This window comes from Macadamia integrifolia, chromosome 3 (assembly GCF_013358625.1).
Source record: "Macadamia integrifolia cultivar HAES 741 chromosome 3, SCU_Mint_v3, whole genome shotgun sequence".
Taxonomy (NCBI): Eukaryota; Viridiplantae; Streptophyta; class Magnoliopsida; order Proteales; family Proteaceae; genus Macadamia; species Macadamia integrifolia.
The window spans coordinates 7,017,621-7,041,027 of record NC_056559.1 but is presented as its reverse complement, the minus strand read 5'-3'; the positions used below and the strand labels follow the sequence as shown (position 1 = coordinate 7,041,027).

The window sequence follows — 23,407 nt, the reverse complement described above, 5'->3', positions numbered from 1 at the left end:
TACTGTTGGTCACCAGGACTCCACGTCGCTAGCAAATCTTTATTAATTATTTAAGATTAATGTATAATACTTTAGTGAAAAAATGACAGGTAGGAAGATTAGCAAGCATTACTAGTTAGTAGGTTGATGTTTTATTTAGTTATTTTAATACATGTAAATTCTTAGATAGTTTGAGATATAGGAGGACTGGTTTTTACCGGATGGACCGCGTGTATAGTTTTTTTTTTTTTAGTCCATAATTTAACACTTACCTAGAATCTTTGTGACTATGTTTGGTTGTAAAGGGAATCCAAGGGAAGGGAAGTGAAATTTTCATACTTAAAAAAGAAATATATGCAATCATTAACCATGTGACTTTAACATTAACTTCAAATCATTCTATATTTGGTTATAAAATTTCACTTTGCTTTGCATCCAAAACCCTTTGTTATAATATATAAAATAAAAATTACATGTAAAATATATCATTACTAAGTATTGTTAAAAAAATCAAGTAGTTTATATAATCACATGGAATAATGATTATAAGCATTTATTTTTAAAGTATGAAAATTTCACTTCCCTTCCCTTTAAATTCTCATTGCAACCAAACAGAGCCTATGTCAGACTATTATAGAGTGAATTTATTTCCTAAAAAGAAGATTTTTTTTTTTTTTAATCTTTTTGAGTCCGTATATTGACACTTACCTAGAATCTTTGTGTAAGACTATTACAGAGTGAATTTATTTCCTAAGAAGAAGACTGAATTTTTAGTCCTACAACCTGATCTAGAGGGCTATTAAAAAAAAAAACCCTAATCCCTTCACTCCCAAAGGAAATGGAGAACAAAGAGGAGACATGACCCCAAAAAACGCAGAAAAAAATAAAAGGAAATTATAATCTATAAAGAAAATGATAAGTACATAATATAAAAAGAAACACTGCTACTATCCATTAAATGCCTCCAAATAGAGATGAATGGGTTCCTCATCTGAAGTGTATTGAATCATTGATTGGTCTTCATCTAATCTTGTTTCCTCATCTGGCTTGTGTACCTTCAAGACTCCACATTTCTTCACCTGCACTCTTGCTTCTTCAAAATTCTCAAAGTCAAAATTTATTGAGAATTCCAATTGATCCCCTTCTCGAGCCTCAAATTCACCTTCACCACCAAGGTGAACATAAAGGTCAGGAAATGGTATATGGCACACCCACATTTGATCTTGATATGGTGATCTTGGGGTATAATAGCTTCCATTTAGCCATACCCATTTAATACCTGTGGTTTTATTAAAAATGATAGGCATTGAACTAACCCTATTTTCATCTTCTTCCTCGACTGCAAAAACAGCAGATGCATCCAACCCTTGGGACTTACAACCCAAAAGTGGAGATACCTCAAAAGATATTGAAGAATCCATACTCTGATGAGCCATGCACTCTGGAATCTCACTCCCAGGACCAAAGACTTCAAACCTCTCATATAATCCCTGTTTCACAGAATTCAAAGACGTCTTAACACTTGAACAATACCTGTGGCTTTATTAAAAATGATAGGCATTGAACTAACCCTATTTTCATATTTTTCCCTAACAGCAAAAACAGCAGATGCATCCAACCCTTGGGACTTACAACCCAAAAGTGGAGATAACTCAAAAGATATTGAAGAACCCATACTCTGATAAGCCATCCACTCTGAAATCTCACTCCCAGGACCAAAGACTTCAAACCTCTCATATCCCTGTTTCACAGAATTCAAAGATGTCTTACACTTGAACAATGTAGAGAGAGAGAGAGAGAGAGAGAGAGAGAGAGAGAGAGACCTGGAAAGGGCTCTTCTTCCTGAAAGTGTTCTCCAGATGATGGCACTCATCCATGTGGATGGCTGATATAGATTGTGAGGTCTTTGGTGGCTTCTGGAACTCAACTTCCTTAAACACCATTAATGTGCAACCATCTAAAACCAAGCTGTCTACACTAAGGAAGCTTTGGCAGTGACCGAGGCTTTGTACATCCATCCAAGAATAGGCGACGAAGCTTAGTATGGGAACTTATGTCTTCTGGCAGTTTACGAAAGTGGTCATAGTTCAACTGTAAGCCTTCTAATGACTTAGCTTCCAAAGCTTTGGTATTTCCTCTATAGATGTGCAACCAGAAATCTTTAACCATACCAAACTTGACGGAAGCTCTGGGAGTGCATGCAGCTTTATGCATCCACTCAAAAGAAGAAAGATTAGTTTAGAAGAACCAGTACTAATATTTGCTGGCAATCTTTCTAGTGATGTGCAATCTGGTCATTAAACTTGATGGAAGCTCTGGTAGTAGTTGTAGATTTGTGCACTCATCCAAAGCAAGAATCATAAGGTGCAAAAGATGACCGATGCCGGTTGGTAAGGTGCAGAAACTGCTTCCACTTAAAAATAAGTGTCAATGAGGATAAGCTACTGAAGATGATCTTCTGATGATTGCAGTAAGATAGATTTAAGGTACTCAAGGAGCTTAATCCAGAGAAAGCTGGAAGCAAAGGCCTTGTTCTTAGTGAAACCCAAGACTGGAAGAATAATGAGTACTATGACTTAGATCTATCCCGTTGTGAGCACCCAGAGAGATCAAGTATTTCAAGAGATACTTACTCACAAATGCTGCTTGGAAGGTTCCTAAGGTTATTGCAGTTGTTCAGATTCAAAAGCAGAAGCTTGTGAAGATAACCAATGGATTCATGAACTTCAACCAGACAGGTACAACCTTCAAGGATCAACATCTCAAGGCTATGAAGTCCTAAGAATTTGGAAGACTTTGTAAGGTAATGCGAATGGCTAAGATTCAGGATTTTCAACCTTCTGAGTACCTGTGTTTTGTCAAAAAGAAAGAGAAAATAAATTAACTTTCCATCTAGGGTTTTCTTTCCTGTTACTATGGCTAGTGAAGTATAATGATTTCACTATTTGTCACACGACAGTACATAAGTTAGTCCATATGAGAGAGGACCGGGCAAGCATCTCATTGGTACAATTTCAGCTTAAAATGAGCAGAGAAAGTAGCTAAAATTATAAAGATGCCATTTTATTCTTCATATTCATCTCCATTAGATGGCATTTTGGTAATCTTAATAAAGCTTTGAAAATCAGAGTTGAGCAACTTTCTTTGCTTGCTTTAGACTAAAATTTGGCCATTGAGATGTATGTGGGGTCCTCAATCACATAGACTAACTAATGTATTACCAAGTGGCAAATAGTGAAGTGTTTTTATTAGACATGGTGATATGCTTAAAAGGACCCATATAGGGCTTTCTTTCTAATACAAGTAAACAAAAATATTGAAATTAATTTCATACCTTATCTTCTAAACCATTTAGTATAAATTAAATACAAGTAAACAAAAATATTGAAATTATTTTCATACCTTAGCTTTATTCCAAACTTCCTTAATATTGCTATTTTGCATGTCAAGGACAACAAGATTCTGCAGATCAAAATTGGTAGGTATAGAATTCAAAGGGAATCCATGCCGACAAAGCCATCTTAACTCCTTAAAAGAGTTGTTCATGCCCCACCATAAGGTGTAAATTATTGAGTTGGAGTAGTCTTAGTCTATCCATATTTGCAAATGCTTTATTCGTAATATATATGCCCTCAATTTGAGAAATATTTAGGATGAGGCCTTCAACAGAATTGGTTCCCTATTTAACAAATAAAATCTGGTTAATAAAGTATCAATATACAATTATACAGCTGAATGGGACAAGGATATATATATATATATATATATAAGGCTGGGCATGCTAGTGAATTACCCAGGCATAAAGTATACTAGCATCTATAGGCTGTTAGATGAAAGAGAAAGGATCTCATCCGTTTGTAAACATTGTCTTACATAAGTTGCCCAACACTGCCGTTCCACAGTCCTCCTACCTTTCCCCTTCCACTCCGTCTCCTCCGGCTCCCCCTCCCTTCCACAAATTCATCTACCTCTCTCTCTCTCCCCCGTCCTGCCTCTACATATGCCCCACGCCTGCCCGCATATCTATATTAGAGAAGAAGATACAAACTTGAGAGTTGAGTTGGAACGCCAGTCGAGTTAGAAAGCAAAGAAAGGGAGAAAATCTGAAATCTTGAAAGATTTTCCTTTTAAAGAATCCAAATCAAGAAAAAATGCAGTCTCAGATCAAGACTAGAAGTAGAACATCTTGAATCTCGAAGCTAAGGAATGTCAATAAAATCCCTAAAAACAAGAAATAATCCTGTTCGATCATTTTATTCCACATAGAATCCCTAAAAAAAATCTTAAATCTTAAATCTCGAAGCTAAGGAACGTCAATAATCTAGTCCGTTGGCAAAGCGGCTTCGACGCAGGGGATCGAGGCTAAAGGGCTCTAGGAGGGGCTGACCAATGGAGGAGAAACGGGAGAGATTAAATTCTCAGAATTCAAAACTCTCCCAACCGGTTAGTTGCAGGGGAGCGGGGAGATAAAAAGAGGGAAGAGATTTGCTAGCGTGCATGCAGGGGATCGAGGCGAAGAGGCTCTAGGAGGGCCTGAGTAGTGGAGGAGAAAAAGGGAGAGACTATATTCTCAAAATTCAAAACTCCGGTTGAACAACGTCACTGGGCAGGGGAGCGGGGAGATAAAAAGAGGGAAGGCTAGACCCTTTGATAAGGGTGTTCGTCTTTAGCCGCATCCCCTAAACGAGGCAAGGCCCTTTGGTCAGCTATGCTCGGCTTTAGCTTGAGCTCCCAATCGAGGTTAAGCCCTTTAGTCAGGTGTGCTCGGCCTTGGCCTGAGCTCCCCAACCGAGGGTCGGCCCTTTGGTCAGGTTTGCTTGGCATTGGCCCGAGCTCCCAAACGAGGGTAATACCTACTATTAAGTGTGCTTGGCCCTGGCTTTAACTCCCAACCAAAGGTTGACACTTTGATCAGTTTGCACGGTATTGGCTTGAGACCTTAATCATCTAGGGAAGGCCTTTTGCTCACGTGTGCTCGGCCTTGGCCTAAACTCCCAACTGAGGGTAAGCCCTTCGGTCTGGTGTGTGTGGCCTTGGCCAGAGCCCCAAACTGAGGGTAGGCCCTTCGGTCAGTTGTGCTCGACCTTGGCTTGACCCCAAATTAAGACTAGACCCTTCGATCCAGTTTGCATAGCCTTGGCCAGAGCTCCTAACTGAGGGTAGGCCCTTCGGTGTTGCATTTTAGATTAGAAGTTCTCTTGTCAAATTTAAACAGTGAGGAGTCCCCAGACGCTTTCCCAGACCTAACAGTTCCTTCATATATTAATACCACAAAAAAAAGGTGTAAATGATAAAGAAGGAAGGAGATAGACCAATCAATAAAACGTGGAGCAAATAAATCATCAAATAAGGATTTATTTTTAAGGTCATCAACTTCAATGATACACGGAAACAAATAGAAGACATTAGCAAAACTTATCTGCATTTCTATAATCTTTGGTGCAAGTAAGTCTCATCTGCATCCAAGTTCATACAGTAGTGCTTTTAGTTGCAAATGAAATGAATAAAGCAAAACTATTTCGAGGGGAGGGGTGGGGAATAATTAGCAACTTATATATTTGGGGAACTGGTTTAAGCAAGAAATCTGTTACAGAAATCTTACCTTGTCATTACCCAAGTCAAGTTCCTGCACAATTGGAAAAAAACTATCAAAATTTTTTCTAAAACCAATAACTTGTTTCTTGTAAATCAAAACAGTGAATGAAACTAAACTTGCAGTACATGTTGAGCACTAATTATCAAAAAAGAGTGAAAGTTGTCCTTCACTTCAATGATTTAAAGATTGAAGAGGCCCCTGATGCTTTCCCCCACCAAGAGATTTCCTCCATGAGTAAAACCACAAAACAAAGTGTAAGTGATAAAGGAAGGAGACAAATCGGTACAGAAAATGTGCAGCAAATTTTTTTTTATCAAATGGACATGCTAGAACACTTTGGCACTAGTATTTCGATAAATTCTCCTTTTCAATTTCTCCTGCAAATGAGGATTTATTTCTAATGGCATACCGTGAATGATACTCGAAAACAAATAGATGACGTAGGCATAACTTAGCTGTAATTATACAATCTTTGTTGCATGCAAGGCTCATCTAATCCACGTTCATACAGGAGTGCTTTTAGTAGCAAACAAACAAAACCAAACTACATAAATACATATTTGGAGAACTAGTATAAATAAGATAACTTCGTTTCTAGGAGAGAAATCTGTTACGTAAATCTTACCTTGCATTACCCAAGTCAAGTTCCTGCACAATTGAAAAACAAAACTATCAATAAATTTTCTGAAATCAAGACGTTAGTGAAGGACAACTTGCGTTACAAGCTGAGTGCTAGTAATCAAACAAAACTGAATGTTGTCATTCACTTTGTATTCCCCTTGGTCCCCTCCTTTTTCTCTTTGGTATCCTTTTTCAGATTAGAAGCCCTACTGTCAAAATTAGACAATTAACATGCAGTGGGTAGGGTGCTCAGCTTGGCCTGAGCTCCCAACCGAGGGAAGACCCTTCTTTCAGGTTTGGTCAGCTTGAGCTTGAGCTCCCAACTGAGGGTAAGCCTTTGTTCAGGTGTGTTCGGCTTTGGCCCGAGCCCCCAATCGAAGGTAGGCCCTTAAGTCAGGTTTGCTCGGCCTTGGCTAGAACCCCCAATCGAAGGTAGGCCCTTAAGTCAGGTTTGCTCGGCCTTGGCTAGAACCCCCAACCGATGGAAGGCCCTTCGATCTTGTATGTTCGACTTTGGCTTAAGCTCCCAACTGAGTGTAGGCCCTTCGTTCAGGTGTGCACTGCTTTGGCCTGAGCTCCTAACCGAGAGTACGCCCTTTAGTTGGGTGTAATCAGCCATGGTTGAGCTCCAAACCAAGGGTAGGCCCCTTGGTCTGGTTTGTTCGGCCTTAGCCTGAGACACTTACCTAGGGTAGGCTCTTCGATCAGGTGAGTTCGGGTTTAGCCTAACCTAAAACCAAGAGTTGGCCCCTTGGTCAGGTTAGCTCGACCATAGCCTGAGCTCCTGGCTGAGGATAGGCCCTCCGGTCAGTTGTGCATGGCCTAGGCTTGAACTCAACTAAGGGAAAGCACTTTAGTCAGCTGACCTCGACTTTGACCTGAGCACCCAATAAAGGCAAGGCCCCTTGGTCATCTATACTTGCACTTATCCTGAGTTCCAACCGAGGGTAATCCCTTTCATCAGGTGTGCTCGGCCATGCCTGAGCCCCCAATCAAGTGTAGACCCATCGATCAGGTCTCCTCTACCCTGGCTTGAGCCCCCAATGAAGGGTATGCCCCTCGATCAGGTGTACTCGGCCTTGGCCAAAGCCCCCAACTGAGGGTAGGCCCTTCGGTCAAGTGTGCTCAACTTTGTCCTGACCCCAAATCGAGGGTAAGCCCTTTGGTCAAGTTTGTTCGTACTTAGCTTGAGTGCACCTAACCGAGGGTAGGCCCTTTGGTAAGTTGTGCTCGGCCTAGGCTTGAACTCCCAACTAAGTGCGGGCACTTTGGTCAACTATGCTCGACTTCGACCTGAGCCCCCAACAGAGGCAGGGCCCTTTCATCATCTATGCTCGCACTTGGCCTGAGCACCCAACCGAGGATAAACCTATTCTTCAGGTGTGCTCAACCTTGGCATGATCCCCAATCGAGTGTAAACCCCTCGATCAAGAGTGCTCGACCATGGCTTGAGCCCTTAATCCAGGGTATGCCCCTCGGCCAGGTGTACTAGGCCTTGGCCAGAGCCCCCAACCGAGGGTAGGCCCTTCAATCAGGTGTGCTCGGCCAAAGTTTGAACTCCCAATTGAGGGTAAGCACTTTGGTCAGGTGTGCTCAACTTAGTCCTAAGCCCCCAACCAAGGCTAAACCCTTTAATAAGGATGTTTGTCTTTAGCCTCATCCCCCAAACGAGGTAAGGCCCTTTAGTCAGCTATGCTCGGCTTTAGCTTGAGCTTCTAATCGAGGTTATGCCCTTTGCGTAGGTGTGCTCAGCCTTGGCCTGAGCTCCCCAACCGAGGGTTGGCCCTTTGGTCAAGTCTGCTCGACCTTGGCCTGAGCTCCTAAAGGAGGGTAATACCTTCTGTTAGGTGTGCTTGGCCTTGGATTCAACTCCAAACCAAAGGTTGGCACTTCGATTAGTCTGTTTGGCCTTGGCCTGAGCTCCCAATCGAGGGTCGGCCCATCGATCTGGTGTGTTAGTCCTTGGCCAAAGCCCCTAAGAGTAGCCCTTCGGTCAGGTGTGTTTGGCCTTGGCCTGACCCCAAACTGAGAGTAACCCCGTTCGGTCTGGTTTACATGGCCTTGGCCTGAGCTCCTAACCAAGGGTAAGCCCTTCGGTGTTGCTTTTTAGATTAGAAGTCCTATTGTCAAATTTAAACAGTGAGGATTCCCCAGACGCTTCCCAGACCTAACAGTTCCTTCATACATTAATACCACAAAAAATGTGTAAATGATAAAAAAGGAGATAGACCAGTTAATAAAATGTGGAGCATAAAATCATTAACTAAAGATTTACTTTTAAGGTCATCAACTTGAATAATACACGGAAACAAATAGAAGGCATAGGCAAAACTTATCTGCATTTCTATAGTCTTTGGTGCAAATAAGTCTCATCTGCATCCAACTTCATACAGTAGTGCTTTTAACTGCAAAGCCCCTTGGTCATCTATGCTCGCACTTATCCTGAGTTCCAACCGAGAGTAAGCCCTTTCATCAGGTGTGCTCGGCTATGCCTGAGCCCCCAATCGAGTGTAGACCCCTCGATTAGGTCTCCTTAGCCCTAGCCTGAGGCCCCAATTGAGGGTAGGCCCCTCGGTCAGGTGGACTCAGCCTTGGCTAAAGCCCCCAACTGAGGGTAAGCCCTTCGATCAGGTCTGCTTGGCCTTGGCCAAAGCCCCCAATCGAAGGTAGGCCCTTCTGTCAGGTTTGCTCAGCTTTGGCTTAAGCCCCTAACCTACGAAAAGCCCTTCGATCACATATGTTTGACTTTCACTTAAGCTCCAACCGAGTGTAGGCCCTTCGATCAAGTGTGCTCGGCCTTGGCCTGAGCTGAGAATATGTCCTTCGATCAGGTGTAATCAGTCGTAGCTGAGTTCCCAACCTAGGGTAGGCCCTTCGGTCCGGTGTGTTTGGCCTTGGCCTGAGCCCCCAACCGATGGTTAGCCCTTCAGTCAGGTGTGCTCGACTTTGGCCTGACATAAAATCGAGGGTTGGCCCTTTAGTCAGGTTTTACTCGACCTTAGCTTAAGTGCACCTAACTAAGGGTAGGCCCTTCGTGAAATAACCTATAGGGGGTGAATAGGTTATGCTAGTGAGATTTAAGCCTTTTCGATTAATGGTTCCCAAATGTGATTGTAAATTAAAACTTGCGGAATAATAAGATAGACACAATCACACAACACCAAGGTTTATAGTAGTTAACTTGAGTCTAGTCTACTCCCTACAAGTTCCACTTGTAAGGTATTCCACTAGCTCTCTCCCTTTCAGTATAGTAGGTAGGGAGGAAAACCTTTACAGAATCTTGTTTAGGACAAGAGTATCCTTACAATCTCCTTCAAGGTAGAAAGGCACCTCTTACAATCCCGTTTTATAGTGGAGAGACACCTAACTCTTTTTAGGATAAAAGGATCCTTACACAATCCTAAATATAGTATAGGCAAATGTAAAAACAATAACTTAAAGTGGAATATAATAATTCGAGTTTTACCTCGTGCGGTGCGTGCAAAAATGAATATGCAAATGTATGATCGAATGCACCTTTTGTAGTCTCCCTTGAGTATGGACGGGTGAAGGAGACTTTACTGAAATTCTTGAGTTCTTGGAGAATATGTTTGACTTCAATGAGTGAACTCAATAATAACAACTGTTGATCCTCATAAATGACTTTGATATGATTGCTAAGAGCTCTCTTAATCATAGTTGCCACGGCGTCAAATCGATCCAAGGCGGTGAAGGTGTGGCTAATCGATTTGGCGATGAATCGCCCGTTATGGCGTTGCCATGGCGGTCAAATCGCCCATGTGTCATTTTTTATTTTTCCTATTTTCTAAAGCTATTTAGCATGCTACAAGCCTACAATATACACCCTATAACATATAAAACCAACATTAAGCAACATCAAATCATCAAAAATCAACATAGCCCTATCAAAATCACCCTGCATTTTATAAAAAATCAACCGCCTAGTGAATCAGGCGTGACCTGGCGTCAATGGCGGTGCCATGGCGACCCCTATCAGCCAATGGCGACCGCCATTTGTGAGTCACGTAAATTATAGCACTGCCATGAACTTCTTTTTCCCCCCGGAAGCCAAATCGCCGCATTAGCGACGCCTAGGCGACGCCATGACAACTATACTCTTAATTGTTTATTATTAAAGTCATTAGTGAGGTATTTATATAGGCAGAGACTAGGCTTAATTAAGGTGATGAGATCACCCAATTTGGAAGGAGAATAATTTCTAACGGATAGAAATTATCTCAACCAGCAGTTGTTGCTTCCAACTGGCAGTTGCCGCTTCCTAGTCCAGTTATACGAAAGTAGCCGTTAGACTCAAAATATAGCCATTATATAGCCGTTGGGGGTCTTTGGAGGTGAACCAGAAGTTGCCAGTTACTTTCTATGGACTGATAAAAACACAGTCATTTGATCTAGAATTGATCTGGCTAGCCGATTCAATTGCCAGTTAAATCTTGCAGGTGCCGGATGGCTTCTGTTTCCATTTTTTGATGGAAAAACCATCACAGAGATCAAGCGACAGAGGCTGGTTGGGCTCTGTTTTGTGTTTTGACTACCTGGCAGTCACACAAGAGTGTCAATATGCCTTGGGTTGTTTTTATGTGTCTTTTCCATTATTAAAATGCATAAGTGTATGAGTGTAGTACGTGTATGTGTAAATTAAAACCTAATCTAGAAGTCATTGAATTCTTCAAGTCTTCAAGATTCTTCAAGAGTCTTCAATTTGAGTCTTCTAATCTTCAATTGAAGTCCTTAATCAACTTCTAATCTTCAATGCCCATATTACGTCTTTGAGCTTAAAGGATATGGTCCCTTACACGCTGCTTCAATGATGTGATCCCTTACATGATACTTAGAGAGAGAGAGTTATTAGAACATTACTTGTTTGTTATCATCAAAAACATTATGGAGAGGGATATTCCCAACAATCTCCCCCTTTTTAGTGATGACAAACAAGTAGATTAAAGAATGAAAAATAGTTAAAGCAAGGCATTTATTGTTTTAAGCAAAAGCATTTATTCTTTAATCAACCATATAACCATATGGATCCTTCTCCCCCTTTTGTCAACAGCAAAAATGGGTAAAAATAAAGAAATGTATTCTTGTCTCCCCCTGAGCATATGCATATAGAATTTTATATAATAGAGACAAGGTAGGCATGTAGCATGTAAAGAATATATATATCCATAAAGCAGCACTGTTTTACTTATATAGAAAAGAGGTCCATAACAGTACATTACAAAAAGGGCATTACATAAAAACAACAAGAACTAGTTTTCAAAGGAAATTAAAAAGAGAGACCGTAAAGGTTGCCGCTTAGTCAATGTTGAGAGCAGCAAGGATCTCTTGAGTTTTCTTATCAGTATGAGCCTTGATGCGTGACTCCATTTCCTTCAGTTTCTTATCAAGTATTTCCTTAGTCATAGGTTGACTAAAGGAGCTTCGTTCTCCTTCGGAAGCAAAGTGAGGATTCTTGATTCCCATGTGACGGATGAAGTTGATGTCAATGGCGGCTTTATCCTCTACTATATTTTCTCCGCTGAGATCGACTCCAAAGTGGGCAAAAATTTCTCCCAACATCAGCAATAGGGAAGGTTGTTGATGCGTCCTTTACCACCGGCGTGAATCATGTGGTGGATAATGAGGTAAGGAAGGTTAATCTGGAGTCCGTCACAAATGCAGTAGGTGACAAAAGCCTGAAATGGGCTAACCGCATCTCGGTGACCGCTCTTTGGAAGGATATTGAGTGAGACAATATAGTATATGATCTTGGCAAGCTCGGTGAGTTCATTATTTTTCGTATCCAGCATTCCAAGGTAGTTCTTCATAATCTTCCCATAGACCTTGTCTTGATCCATGAAGTCCTTGTGATCCTTCTTGGTGATTAGGTATTTGAGATGTCCGGTAGGGAGAATATTGAGAACTCAATGTTAACACCCTTGACCATACTCTAAATCCTAATGTTCTCCTCATAGCCTTCAACCCTTAGGTTGTAATAGAAGAGTCTAACAAGTCTTAGGTAGCATTTAAATCCACATTGGAGTATTCCACCCAACCAAGAATACCAAAGTAATCTTCCAACCAAAAGTGTACAAGGATTGAGTATCAATATCCTTACCGGTCTCAATCTTACGGTTCTCAAACAAGTCCCACGATTTCCAATGCTTTTGTGGAGGCGAAATCCATTTGAGTCACTGGTCTCTTCTTGCTGGCATGAATCTTCTTAGGAGCCATGGAGATGGAAGAAGGTAGGAAGAGAAATAGGGTTTGGAGAGGAAAAAGGTGAGTGATTTTGAGGAGCTAGAGTTTTAGGGTTCTCTGATTTTGTTTAGAGGAAATTAAGGTGGAAGATGAATAAAGGCAAAGAAATTCCTTAAAAGGGGCATAAAAGGCCTGTCCGATGGGTTTAATTCACAAACCCGACACGAACCGGCAGTTGCAGGTTATAAGCGACAAGTGCCGATTGGTACAGAAAAATTGATTTTTGAGCATTTTTCAAGAATTTTTTTGATTTTCAAGTGAATGGGGGTTTTTTCAAGTATGAAAAGACAGTGAATATCCAAAAGGATTACATATGCCCAACTCCTTCCTTAGATACAAAAACGGTCTTCACTAAAGGGTTTAATGAAAATGTCAACCAACTGTTTTTCAGTTTCAATGTACTCAAGAGTGGCATCACTGTTTTGTATGGTATCTCTTAGGAAGTGAAGGCGGATGTCGATGTGCTTGGCCCTTGAGTGTAAGATGGGGTTCTCACTCAAGTTTATGGCACTTGTGTTGTCACACATGATTGTGCATGCATCAAACTTAACTCCTAGGTCTTAGAGTGTTTACTTCATTCAAAGGATCTGACCACAACATCGTCCAGTTGTAACGTACTCAACCTCGGTGGTGGAAAGAGCAACAGAATTTTGTTTCTTGTTGAACCAAGAAACAAGGCAAGAGCCAAGGAAATGACAGGTACCACTGGTACTTTTCCTATTAATGTGGCATCCAGCAAAGTCAAAGTCAGCATCTGAGAAGCTGACAAGATCAAAAGGTTGGTTTTTAGGGTACCATAACCCAACATCACACGTGCTCTTTAAATATTTAAAAATCCTTTTTACTGCTGTGAGGTGTGATTTCTTAGTATCGGCTTGAAATCGAGCACGTCCACATACACTGTACATGATGTCCGGTCTACTAGCCGTTAGATAGAGAAGGCTCCCAATCATGCCTCTATATCTAGTAACATCCTCAGAAATACCGTCTTCCTCCTTGGTCAGTTTCAAAGATGAGCTCTTCGGAGTGCCTGAAGACTTTTGACTGTTGATGTCAAATTTCTTTAGAAGCAAGAAATCTGTTACATAAATCTTACCTTGTCGTTACCCAAGTCAAGTTCCTGCACAATTAGAAAAAAACTATCAATTTTTTTTCTAAAATCAAGATGTTAGTTCTTATAAAACAATATAATGAATTAAATTAAACTTGCGTTACAGGCTGAGTGCTAGTAATCAAACAAAACTCAATGTTGTCATTCAGTTTGTATCCCCCTTGGTCCCCCCTTTTTTTCTTTAGTATCCTTTTCAGATAAGAAGCCCTATTGTCAAAATTAGACAATGAATGCGTAGTGGGTAGGGTGCTCAGGCCATCAGATTAGAAGCCCTTTTGTCAAAATTAAACAATGAATGCGTATTGGGTAGGGTGCTCAGCTTTGGCCTGAGCTCCCAACCAAGGGAAGGCACTCCTACCAGGTTTGCTCGGCTTAGGTATGAGCTCCCAACTGAGGGTAAGCCTTTGGTCAGGTGTGCTCGACCTTGGCCCGAGCCCCCAATCGAAACTAGGCCCTTTAGTCAAGTTTGCTCGGCCTTAGCTAGAGCCCCCAACCGATGGAAGGCCCTTCGATCTCATATGTTCAACTTTGGCTTAAGCTCCCAACTGAGTGTAAGCCCTTCGGTCAGGTGTGCTCCCAACCGAGAGTACGCCCTTTAGTCGGATGAAATCAACCGTGGCAGAGGTCCCAATCGAGGGTAGGCCCTTTGGTCAGGTTTGCTCGACCATAGCCTGAGCTCCTAGCCGAGGGTAGGCCCTTCGGTCAGTTGCGCTCGGCCTAGTCTTAAACTCCCAACTAAGGGAAGGCACTTTAGTTAGCTGCGCTCAACTTCGTCCAGAGCCCCCAACAAAGGCAAGGCCCCTTGGTCATCTATGCTCGCACTTAGCCTGAGTTCCAACCGAGGGTAAGCCCTTTCATCAGGTGTGCTCAGCCTTGGCCTGAGCCCCCAATCGAGTGAAGACCCATTGATCAAGTCTCTTTAGCCCTGGCCTAAGCCCCCAATCGAGGGTGGGCCCCTCGATCAGGTGTACTCAACCTTGGCTAAAGCCCCCAACTAAGGATAGGCCCTACGATCGAGTCTGCTCGGTTTGGCCTAAGCCCCCAATCAAAGGTAGGCCCTTCAGTCAGGTTTACTCAGCCTTGGCTTAAGGCCCCAATTAATGAAATGCCCTTCGATCACATATGTTCGACTTTGGCTTAAGCTCCCAACTGAGTGTAGGCCCTTCGATCAGGTGTGCTCGGCCTTTGCCTGAGCTGAGAGTATGCCCTTCAGTCAGGTGTAATCAGTCATAGTTGAGTTCCCAACCGACGGTATGCCCTTCGGTCTAGTGTGTTTGGCCTTGGCCTGAGGCCCCTACCGAGGGTTGGCCCTTCGGTCAGGTGTGCTCGGCTTTGGCTGGACCCCAAAGCGAGGTTAGGCCCTTTGGTCAGGTTTGCTCGACCTTAGCTTGAGTGCACCGAACCGAGGGTAGGCCCTTCAGCCAATTATGCTCCGCCTAGGGTTGAACACCCAACTGAGGGCACGCACGTTGGTCAGTTGTGCTCTACTTCGGCTTGAGCCCCCAACAGAGGCAAGGCCCTTTAGTTATCTATGCTCACACTCGGCCCGAGCACCCAACCGAGGGTAAACCCTTTCATCAGGTGTGCTTGACCTTAGCCTGGGCCCCCAATCGTGTAGACCCCTCAATCAAAATTGCTCGGCTGTGGCCTGAGCCCTTTATGCCCCTCGGTCAGATGTACTCGGCCTTGGCCAGAGCCCTTAACTGACGGTAGGCCCTTCAATCAGGCGTGCTCGGCCTTGTCCTAACCCCAAACTGAGAGTAGACCCTTGGCTAGGTTTGCACAACGTTGGCCTGAGCTCCTAACAGAGGGTAGGCCCTTCGATCAGGTGTGCTCAGCCATTGCTTAAACTCCCAATTGAGGGTAGGCACTTTGGTAAGGTGTGCTCGGCTTAGGCCTAAGTCTCCAACCGAGGCTAGACCCTTCAATAAGGGTGTTCGGCTATAAACTCATCCCTTAAATGAGGCAATGCCCTTTAGTCAGCTATACTCGCCTTTGGCTTGAGCTCCTAATCAAGGTTAGGCCCTTTGGTCAGGTCTACTCGATTTTGTCCTGAGCTCCCAAACGAGGGTAATACCTTCTGTTAGGTGCGCTTGGCCTTGGCTTTAACTCCCAACTAAAGGTTGGCACTTCGTACAGTCTGCTCGGCATTGGCCTAAGACCTTAACCAAGGGAAGGCCTTTTCTCACGTGTGCTCGGCCTTGGCATGAGGACTCAACCAAGAGTAAGCCCTTCAATTAGGCTTACTCGACTGTAGCCTGAGCTCCCAACCGAGGGTAAGCCCTTTGATTTGGTGTGTTTGGTCTTAGCCAGAGCCCCTAACCGAGAGTACGCCCTTTAGTCGGGCGTAATCAGCTGGGTCTAAGCTCCCAACCTAGGGTAGGCCCTTCTATCTGGTGTATTCGACCTTGGCCTGAGCCCCTTACCTAGGGTATGATCATCGGTCAGGTGTCCTCAGCTCTGGCCCGAGCCCCCAATCGATTTTAGGCCCTCGGTCTGGAGGACTCGGCTTTGACTAACGCCCCCAACCGAGGGTCGACCCTTTGATCTGGTATACTCGACCTTGGCTTAGGCCCCCAATTGAAGGTAGGCCCTTCAGTCAGGTTTTCTCGGCCTTAGCTTGAGCCCCTAACAGACGAAAAGCCCTTCAATCACATATGTTTGACTTAGGCTTAAGCTCCCAACTGAGTGTAGGCCCTTTGGTCAGGTGGGCTCGGCCTGGGCCTAAGTTGAGTATGCCCTTCAGTGAGGTGTAATTAGTCGTAGCCGAGTTCCCAACGGAGGGTAGGCCCTACGGTCTGGTGCGTTTGGCCCTTGCCTGAGCCCCCTATCGAGGGTAGGCCCTTTAGTTAGGAATGCTAGACTTTAGCCTCACCCCAAACCGAGGGTAGGCCCTTTGGTCAAGTTTGCTCGTCTTAGCTTGAGTGCACCTAACCGAGGGTAGGCCCATCGGCCAGTTGTGCTCAGCCTAGGCTTGAGCTCCCAACTAAGGGCATGCACTTTGGTCAGTTATGCTTGACTTCGGCCTGAGCCCCCAACAAAGGCAAGGCCCTTTGGTCATCTATACTCGCACTTAGCCTGAGCACCCAACCGAGGTTAAACCCTTTCATCAGGTGTGCTCGGCCTTGGCCTGATCCCCTAATCGAGTGTAGACCCCTCGATCAAGAGTGCTCGACCGTGGCATGAGCCCTTTATGCCCCTCAGTAAGGTGTACTCGGCCTTGGTCAGAGCCCCCAATAGAGGGTAGGCCCTTCAATCAGGTGTGCTCGGCCTTGGCCCAACCCCAAATTGAGAGTATACCCTTCTGCTAGGTTTGCACAACTTTGGCCTGAGCTCCTAACCGAGGACAGGCCCTTCAATCAGGTGTCCTAGCCCCCAACCTAGGCTAGACACTTTAATAAGGGTCTTTATCTTTAGTCTCATCCCCCAAACGAGGCAAGGCCATACGGTCAGCTATGCTCGGCTTTGACTTGAGCTCCCCATCAAGGTTAGGCCTTTTGGTCAGGTGTGCTCAGCCTTGGCTTGGGCTCCCCAACCAAGGGTTGGCCCTTTGGTCAAGTATGCTCAGTCGTGGCCTGATCTCCCAAACGAGGGTAAAACCTTCTGTTAGGTGTGCTTGGCCTTGGATTTAACTCTTAACCAAAGGTCGGCACTTCGATCAGTCTGCCCGGCATTGGCCTGAGACCTTAACTGAGGGAGGCCAGTCACTCACTTGTGCTCGACCTTGGCCTGAGCTCCCAGCCAAGGGTAGGCCCTTCGGTCTGGTGTGTTTGGCCTTGGCCAAAGTCCCTAACCGAGGGTAGGCCCTTCGGTCAGGTGTGCTCGGCCTTGGCCTGACCCCAAACTGAGTGTAGACCCTTCGGTCTGGTTTGCATGGCCTTGGCCTGAGCTCTTAACCGAGGGTAGGCCCTTCATTGTTACTTTTTAGATTAGAAGTCCGATTTTCAAATTTAAACAGAGAGGAGACCCCAGACGCTTTCCCACACCTAACAGTTCCATCATAGATTAATACCACAAAAAAAGTTGTAAATGATAAAGAAGGAAGGAGATAAACCAGTTAATAAAATGTGCAGCATATAAATCATTAAATAAGGATTTATTTTTAAGGTCATCAACGTGAATGATACATGGAAACAAATAGAAGACAGGCAAAACATATCTACATTTCTACAATCTTTGGTGCAAGCAAATCTCATCTGCATCCAAGTTCATACAGTAGTGCTTTTAGCTGCAAATGAACAAAGCCAATATTTTTTTTTTTCCGAAGGGAGGGGTGGGGAATAATTAGTAAATTATATATTTGGGGAACTGGTTTAAGCAAGAAATCTGTTACATAAATCTTACCTTGTCGTTATCCAAGTCAAGCTCTTGCACAATTGGAAAAAAAAACTATTAGAAAAATTTCTAAAACCAATAACTTGTTTCTTATAAATCAAAACAGTGAATGAAACTAAACTTGCAGTACATATTGAGCGCTAATTATCAAAAAAGAGTGAAAGTTGTCCTCCACTTCAATGATTTAAATATTGAAGAGGCCCCTGATGCTTTCCCTCACCTAGAGACTTCCTCTTAGAGTAAAACAACAAAACAGAGCGTAAGTTATAAAGAAGGAAGGAGACAAATCGGTACTGAAAATGTGCAACATAAAAATTATCAACTGGACATGGTCGAACACTTTGGCACTAGTATTTCAATAAATTCTCCTTTTCACTTTCACTTGCAAATAAGGATTTATTTCTAAAGGCATTATCGTGAATGATACTCGAAAACAAATAGATGACGTAGGCATAACTTATCTGCAATTATACAATCTTTGTTGCACGCAAGGCTCATCTAATCCACGTTCATTAAGAGTGCTTTAAGCTGCAAACAAACAAAATCAAACTACATAAATACATATTTGGAGAACTAGTATAAACAAGATAACTTTGTTTCTAGGAGAGAAATCTGTTACGTTAATCTTACCTTGCGTTACCCAAGTCAAGTTCCTAAGCAATTGGAAAAAAAAACTATCAATAAATTTTCTGAAATTAAGACCTTAGTTCTTATAAAACAATATAGTAAATTTAACTAAACTTGCGTTACAGGCTGAGTGCTAGTAATCAAACAAAACTGAATGTTGTCATTCACTTTATGTCCCCCTCGGTCCCCCTTTTCTTCTTTGGAATACTTCTTCAGATTAGAAGCCCTACCGTAAATATTAGACAATGAACATGCAGTGGGTAGGGTGCTTAGCTTTTGCCTGAGCTCCCAACCGAGCGAAGGCCCTTCGATTAGGTTTGCTCAGCTTGTGCCTGAGCTCCCAACTGAGGGTAAGCCTTTGGTCAGGTGTGCTCGGCTTTGGCCCGAGCCCCCAATCGAAGGTAGGACCTTCAGTCATGTTTGCTCGGCCTTGGCTTGAGCCCCCAACCTACGGAAGGCCCTTCAATCACGTATGTTCGACTTTGGCTTAAGCTCCCAACTGAGTGTAGGCCCTTCGGTCAAGTGGGCACGACCATGGCCTGAGCTCCCAATCGAGAGTACACCCTTTAGTCGGGTGTAATCAGCCATGGCTGAGCTCCAAACCGAGGGTAGGCCCTTTGGTCTGGTGTGTTCGGCCTTGGCCTGAGCCACTTACCTAAGGAAGGCTCTTCGGTCAAGTGTGCTTGGCTTTAGCCTAACCCCAAACCGAGGGTAGGCCCCTTGGTCAGGTTTGCTCGACCATAACTTGAGCTACTAGCAGAGTGGAGGCCAGTCGGTCAGTTGTGCTCGGCCTAGGCTTGAACTCCTAACTAAGGGTAGGCACTTTAGTCAGTTGTGCTCGACTTCGGCCTGAGCCCCTAACAAAGGAAAGGCCCCTTGGTCATCTATGCTCACACTTAGCCTGAGTTCTAACTGAGGGTAAGCCCTTTCATCAGGTGTGCTCGGCCTTGCCTGTGCCCCCAATCGAGTGTAGACCCCTCGATCAGGTCTCCTCAGCCCTGGCCTGAGCCCCCAATCGAGGGTAAGCCCCCTGTTTAGGTGTACTTGGCCTTAGCCAAAGCCCCCAAATGAGGGTAGGCCCTTCGATCAGGTCTTCTCAGCCTGGGCCTAAGCCCCCAATCGAAGGTAGGCCCTTCAGTCAGCTTTGCTCGGCCTTGGCTTCAGCCCCTAACCGACGGAAAGCCCTTCGATCACATATGTTTGACTTTGGCTTAAGCTCCCAACCGAGTGTAGACCCTTCAATTAGGTGTGCTCGGCCTTGGCCTGAGCTGGGAGTATACCCTTCAATTAAGTGTAATCAGTCATAGCTGAGTTCACAACCGAGGATAGGCCCTTCGGTCTGATGTGTTTGGCCTAGCCCTTCGGTCAGGTGTACTCGGCTATGGCCTAACCCCAAACCGAGGGTAGGCCTTTTGGTCAGGTCTGAGGGCCCAACAAAGGCAAGGCCCCTTAGTCATCTATGCTCGCACTTGGCCTGAGCACCCAACCGAGGGTAAACCCTTTCATCAGGTGTGCTCAGCCTTGACCTGGGCCCCCAATAGTGTGGACCCCTCGATCAAGACTGCATGGCTATGGCCTGAGCCCTGTATGCCCCTCGGTCAGATGTACTCGGCCTTGGCCAAAGCTCCCAACCGAGGGTAGACCCTTCAATCAAGCGTGCTCGGCCTTGTCCTAACCCCAAACGGAGAGTAGACCCTTCGGCTAGATTTGCACAGCCTTGGCATGAGCTCTTAACTGAGGGTAGGCCCTTCGATCAGGTGTGCTCAACCATTGCTTGAACTCCCAATTAAGGGTAAGCACTTTGGTTAGGAGTGTTCGGCTTAGGCCTAAACCCCCAATTGAGGCTAGACCCTTTAATAAGGGTGTTCGGTTTTAGACTCATCCCCCAGACGATGCAACGCCCTTCGATTAGCTATGCTCGGCTTTGGCTTAAGCTCCCAATCGAGGTTAGGCCCTTTAGTCATATTTGCTCAGCCTTAGCCTGAGCCCCCTAACCGAGGGTTGGTCCTTTGGTCAGGTCTGCTCAGCTTTGGCCGAAGCTCCCAAACGAGGGTACTACCTTCTGTTAGGTGTGCTTGCCCTTGGCGTTAACTCCCAACTAAAGGTTGGCGCTTTGATCAGTCTGCTCAGCATTGGCCTGAGACCTTAACCGAGGGAAGGCCTTTCGCTTATGTGTGCTCAGCTTTGGCACGAGCTCCTAACCGAGAGTAGTCCCTTCTATTAGGTGTACTCGGCTGTAGCCTAAGCTCCTAACCGAGGGTAAGCCCTTCGGTTTGGTGCGTTTTGGCCTAGGCCAGAGCCTCTAACCGACGGTAAGACCTTCAATCAAGTGTGCACGGCCTTAGCCTGAGCTCCCAACTGAGAGTACGCCCTTTAGTCGGGTGTAATCAGCCATGGTTAAGCTCCCAACCAAGGGTAGGCCATTCGATCTGGTGTGTTCGGCCTTAGCCTGAGCCCCTTACCTAGGGTATACTCTTCGGTCAGGTGTGCTCGGCTTTGGCCAAACCCAAAGCCGAGGGTAAGCCCTTTAGTCAAGTTTGCTCGACCATTGCCCAACCTCTTAGCCGAGGGTAGGCCTTTCGGTTAGTTGTGCTCGGCCTAGGCTTGAACTCCCAGCTAAGGGTAGGCACTTTAGTCAGCTGTACTCGACTTCGGCTGAGCCCCCAACAAAGGCAAGGCGCCTTGGTCATCTATGCTTACACTTAGCCTGAGTTCCAACAGACGGTAAGCCCTTTCATCAGGTGTGCTCGGCCTTGCCTGAGCCCCTAATCGAGTGTAGACCCCTTAATCAGGTCTCCTCAGCCCTGGCCTGAGCCCCCAATCGAGGGTAAGCCCCTCGGTCAGGTGTACTCGGTCTTGACCAAAGTTCCCAACCAAGGGTAGGCCCTTCGATCAGGTCTGCTTGCCTTTGTCTAAGCCCTTCAATCAGGTTTGCTCAGCTTTGGCTTGAGCCCTCGACTAATGAAAAGCCCTTCGATCATAAATTTTCGACTTTGGCTTAAGCTCCCAACCGAGGGTAGGCCCTTCGGTCAGGTGTGCTTGGCCTTGGCCTGAGCTGAGTATGCCCTTCAGTCAGGTGTAGTCAATCGTAGCTGAGTTCCAAACCGAGGGTAGGCCCTTCGGTCTGGTGTGTTTGGCCTTGGCCTAAGCCCCTTACCGAGGGTATGCCCTTCGATTAGGTGTGCTCAGCTTTGGCTTGACCCCAAACTGAGGGTACGCCCTTTGGTCAGGTTTACTTGTACTTAGTTTGAGTGCACCTAATTGAGGGTAGGCCCTTCGGCCAATTATGCTCGGCCTAGGCTTGAACTCCCAACTAATGGCAGGCATTTTGGTCAGCTGTGCTCGACTTCGGCCTGAGCCCCCAACAGAGGCAAGGCCCTTTCGTCATCTATGCTCGCACATGGCCTGAGCAACCAACCAAGGGTAAACCCTTTCATTAGGTGTGCTCGGCCTTGGCCTGATCCCCCAATTAAGTGTAAACCCCTCGATCAAGAGTGCTTGTAATGCAGGAGTAGATTACAAGAAACTACCCCAGCAGTTTATAACCCCAAACAATACAAATAGGAGCAGGAAATAAAGAAATAAGACCATCAAATAAACCCCCAAGGATACAATACCAATGCAGGAGCAAAACCAGCCCAAAACCCAACCCGATAGGAGAGAGAAAGACCTGCTATAGAGTTGGAGAGAGAGGTGCGGCCAGGTCTGTAGGAGTCCGATTGAGCTGCACTCTTGGGCGTAGATAGTCCCTAGGGAGGGTACAAAAACCCCCAAAGTTGAGAGGATTCTGATGGCTGGTTGTGAAGTTACAAGCTTTCTTGATTTTCTGACCTAGGAGAAATAATCATAGGCTTCAGGAGAGAGAATCAATTCTGGTTTGTAACTTGGATAGATCTGAACTTCTGAATACTCACAATAGTCGTATACTTCAACAGCAGTAACTTTAGGATAAAATAAAAAGCTTTAAACAAGAAGAAACAAAGGGAAAAGTGGGGGAGGAGCGGCTGTCTCAGCCCGGGCTTCTCACCCACAGCTATCCCGGCTGTTTTAAGCAATTGACTGCAATTATTCTTTATTCAAATCTGAAATTATGAGTACATAGGCTCCCCTATTTATAAAAGAAAGAATAGCAATCAAACTACTATTAGGAGCTAGTTTCCTAATAGGACTAAACACTCCTACTACATCTAGGAGTTAGTTTCCAATTAGAACTAGACACTCCTACTACAACTAGGAATTCAAAATTGGACTAGGACTTGGCTTTATGACTCCAACATGGAGTAGGATTAACTAACTAATAATCCATAAAAGACTTTACAACCGACTAATGGCCTAATGGGCCTTTAATTAATTAAATAGCAACTAACTAAACTAATGAATTAAATCACATTTTTCTACCTTCTATCTATATTTTAGGTCCATTAAAGTGGCCCATGTCAAAGAAAACTCATGGGATCAAAGGCCCAACACATATATAACACAACTCAAGGCTTATTTGCAATAAAATAAGCTCAAGTGACTTATCTACAACAGCTTGACTGTGGCCTGAGCCCTTAATCGAGGGTATGCCCCTCGATCAGGTGTACTTGGCCTTGGCTAAAGCCCCTAACCGAGGGTAGGCCCTTCAATCAGGTGTTCTCGGCCTTAGCCTAACCCCAAATTGAGAGTAGACCCTTCGGCTAGGTTTGTGCAGCCTTAGTCTGAGCTCCTAACCGAGGGTAGGATTTCAATCAGGTGTGATCGGCCATAGCTTGGACTCCCAATTGAGGGTAGGCACTTTGGTCAGGTGTGCTTGGCTTAGGCCTAAGCCCCAAACCAACGCTTGACCCTTTAATAAGAGTGTTCGTCTTTAGCCTCATCCCCCAAACGAGGCAAGGCCC

The 23,407-nt window shown here is 44.8% G+C and overlaps 1 protein-coding gene across 5 annotated transcripts; it reads right to left on the bottom strand.

The window, feature by feature from the left end:
• Window positions 1–863: 863 nt before the first annotated feature.
• Window positions 864–9,913, bottom strand: LOC122073428. 5 transcript variants are annotated; one of them, XM_042638013.1, is made up of 7 exons: window positions 5,692–9,913; window positions 5,582–5,605; window positions 3,382–5,435; window positions 2,617–2,827; window positions 1,803–2,383; window positions 1,550–1,720; window positions 864–1,469 (listed from the first exon to the last, which is right to left on the bottom strand). In XM_042638013.1, the coding sequence occupies exons 5-7, from the start codon at window positions 1,995–1,997 to the stop codon at window positions 927–929; spliced, it is 909 nt and encodes a 302-aa protein (XP_042493947.1). In that variant the 5' UTR covers window positions 1,998–2,383; window positions 2,617–2,827; window positions 3,382–5,435; window positions 5,582–5,605; window positions 5,692–9,913; the 3' UTR covers window positions 864–926. The 5 variants fall into 5 exon arrangements, with proteins under 5 accessions (XP_042493947.1, XP_042493944.1, XP_042493943.1 ...); XM_042638010.1 differs by having other exon boundaries at window positions 5,701–9,913; XM_042638009.1 differs by having other exon boundaries at window positions 3,382–5,605.
• Window positions 9,914–23,407: the final 13,494 nt, after the last annotated feature.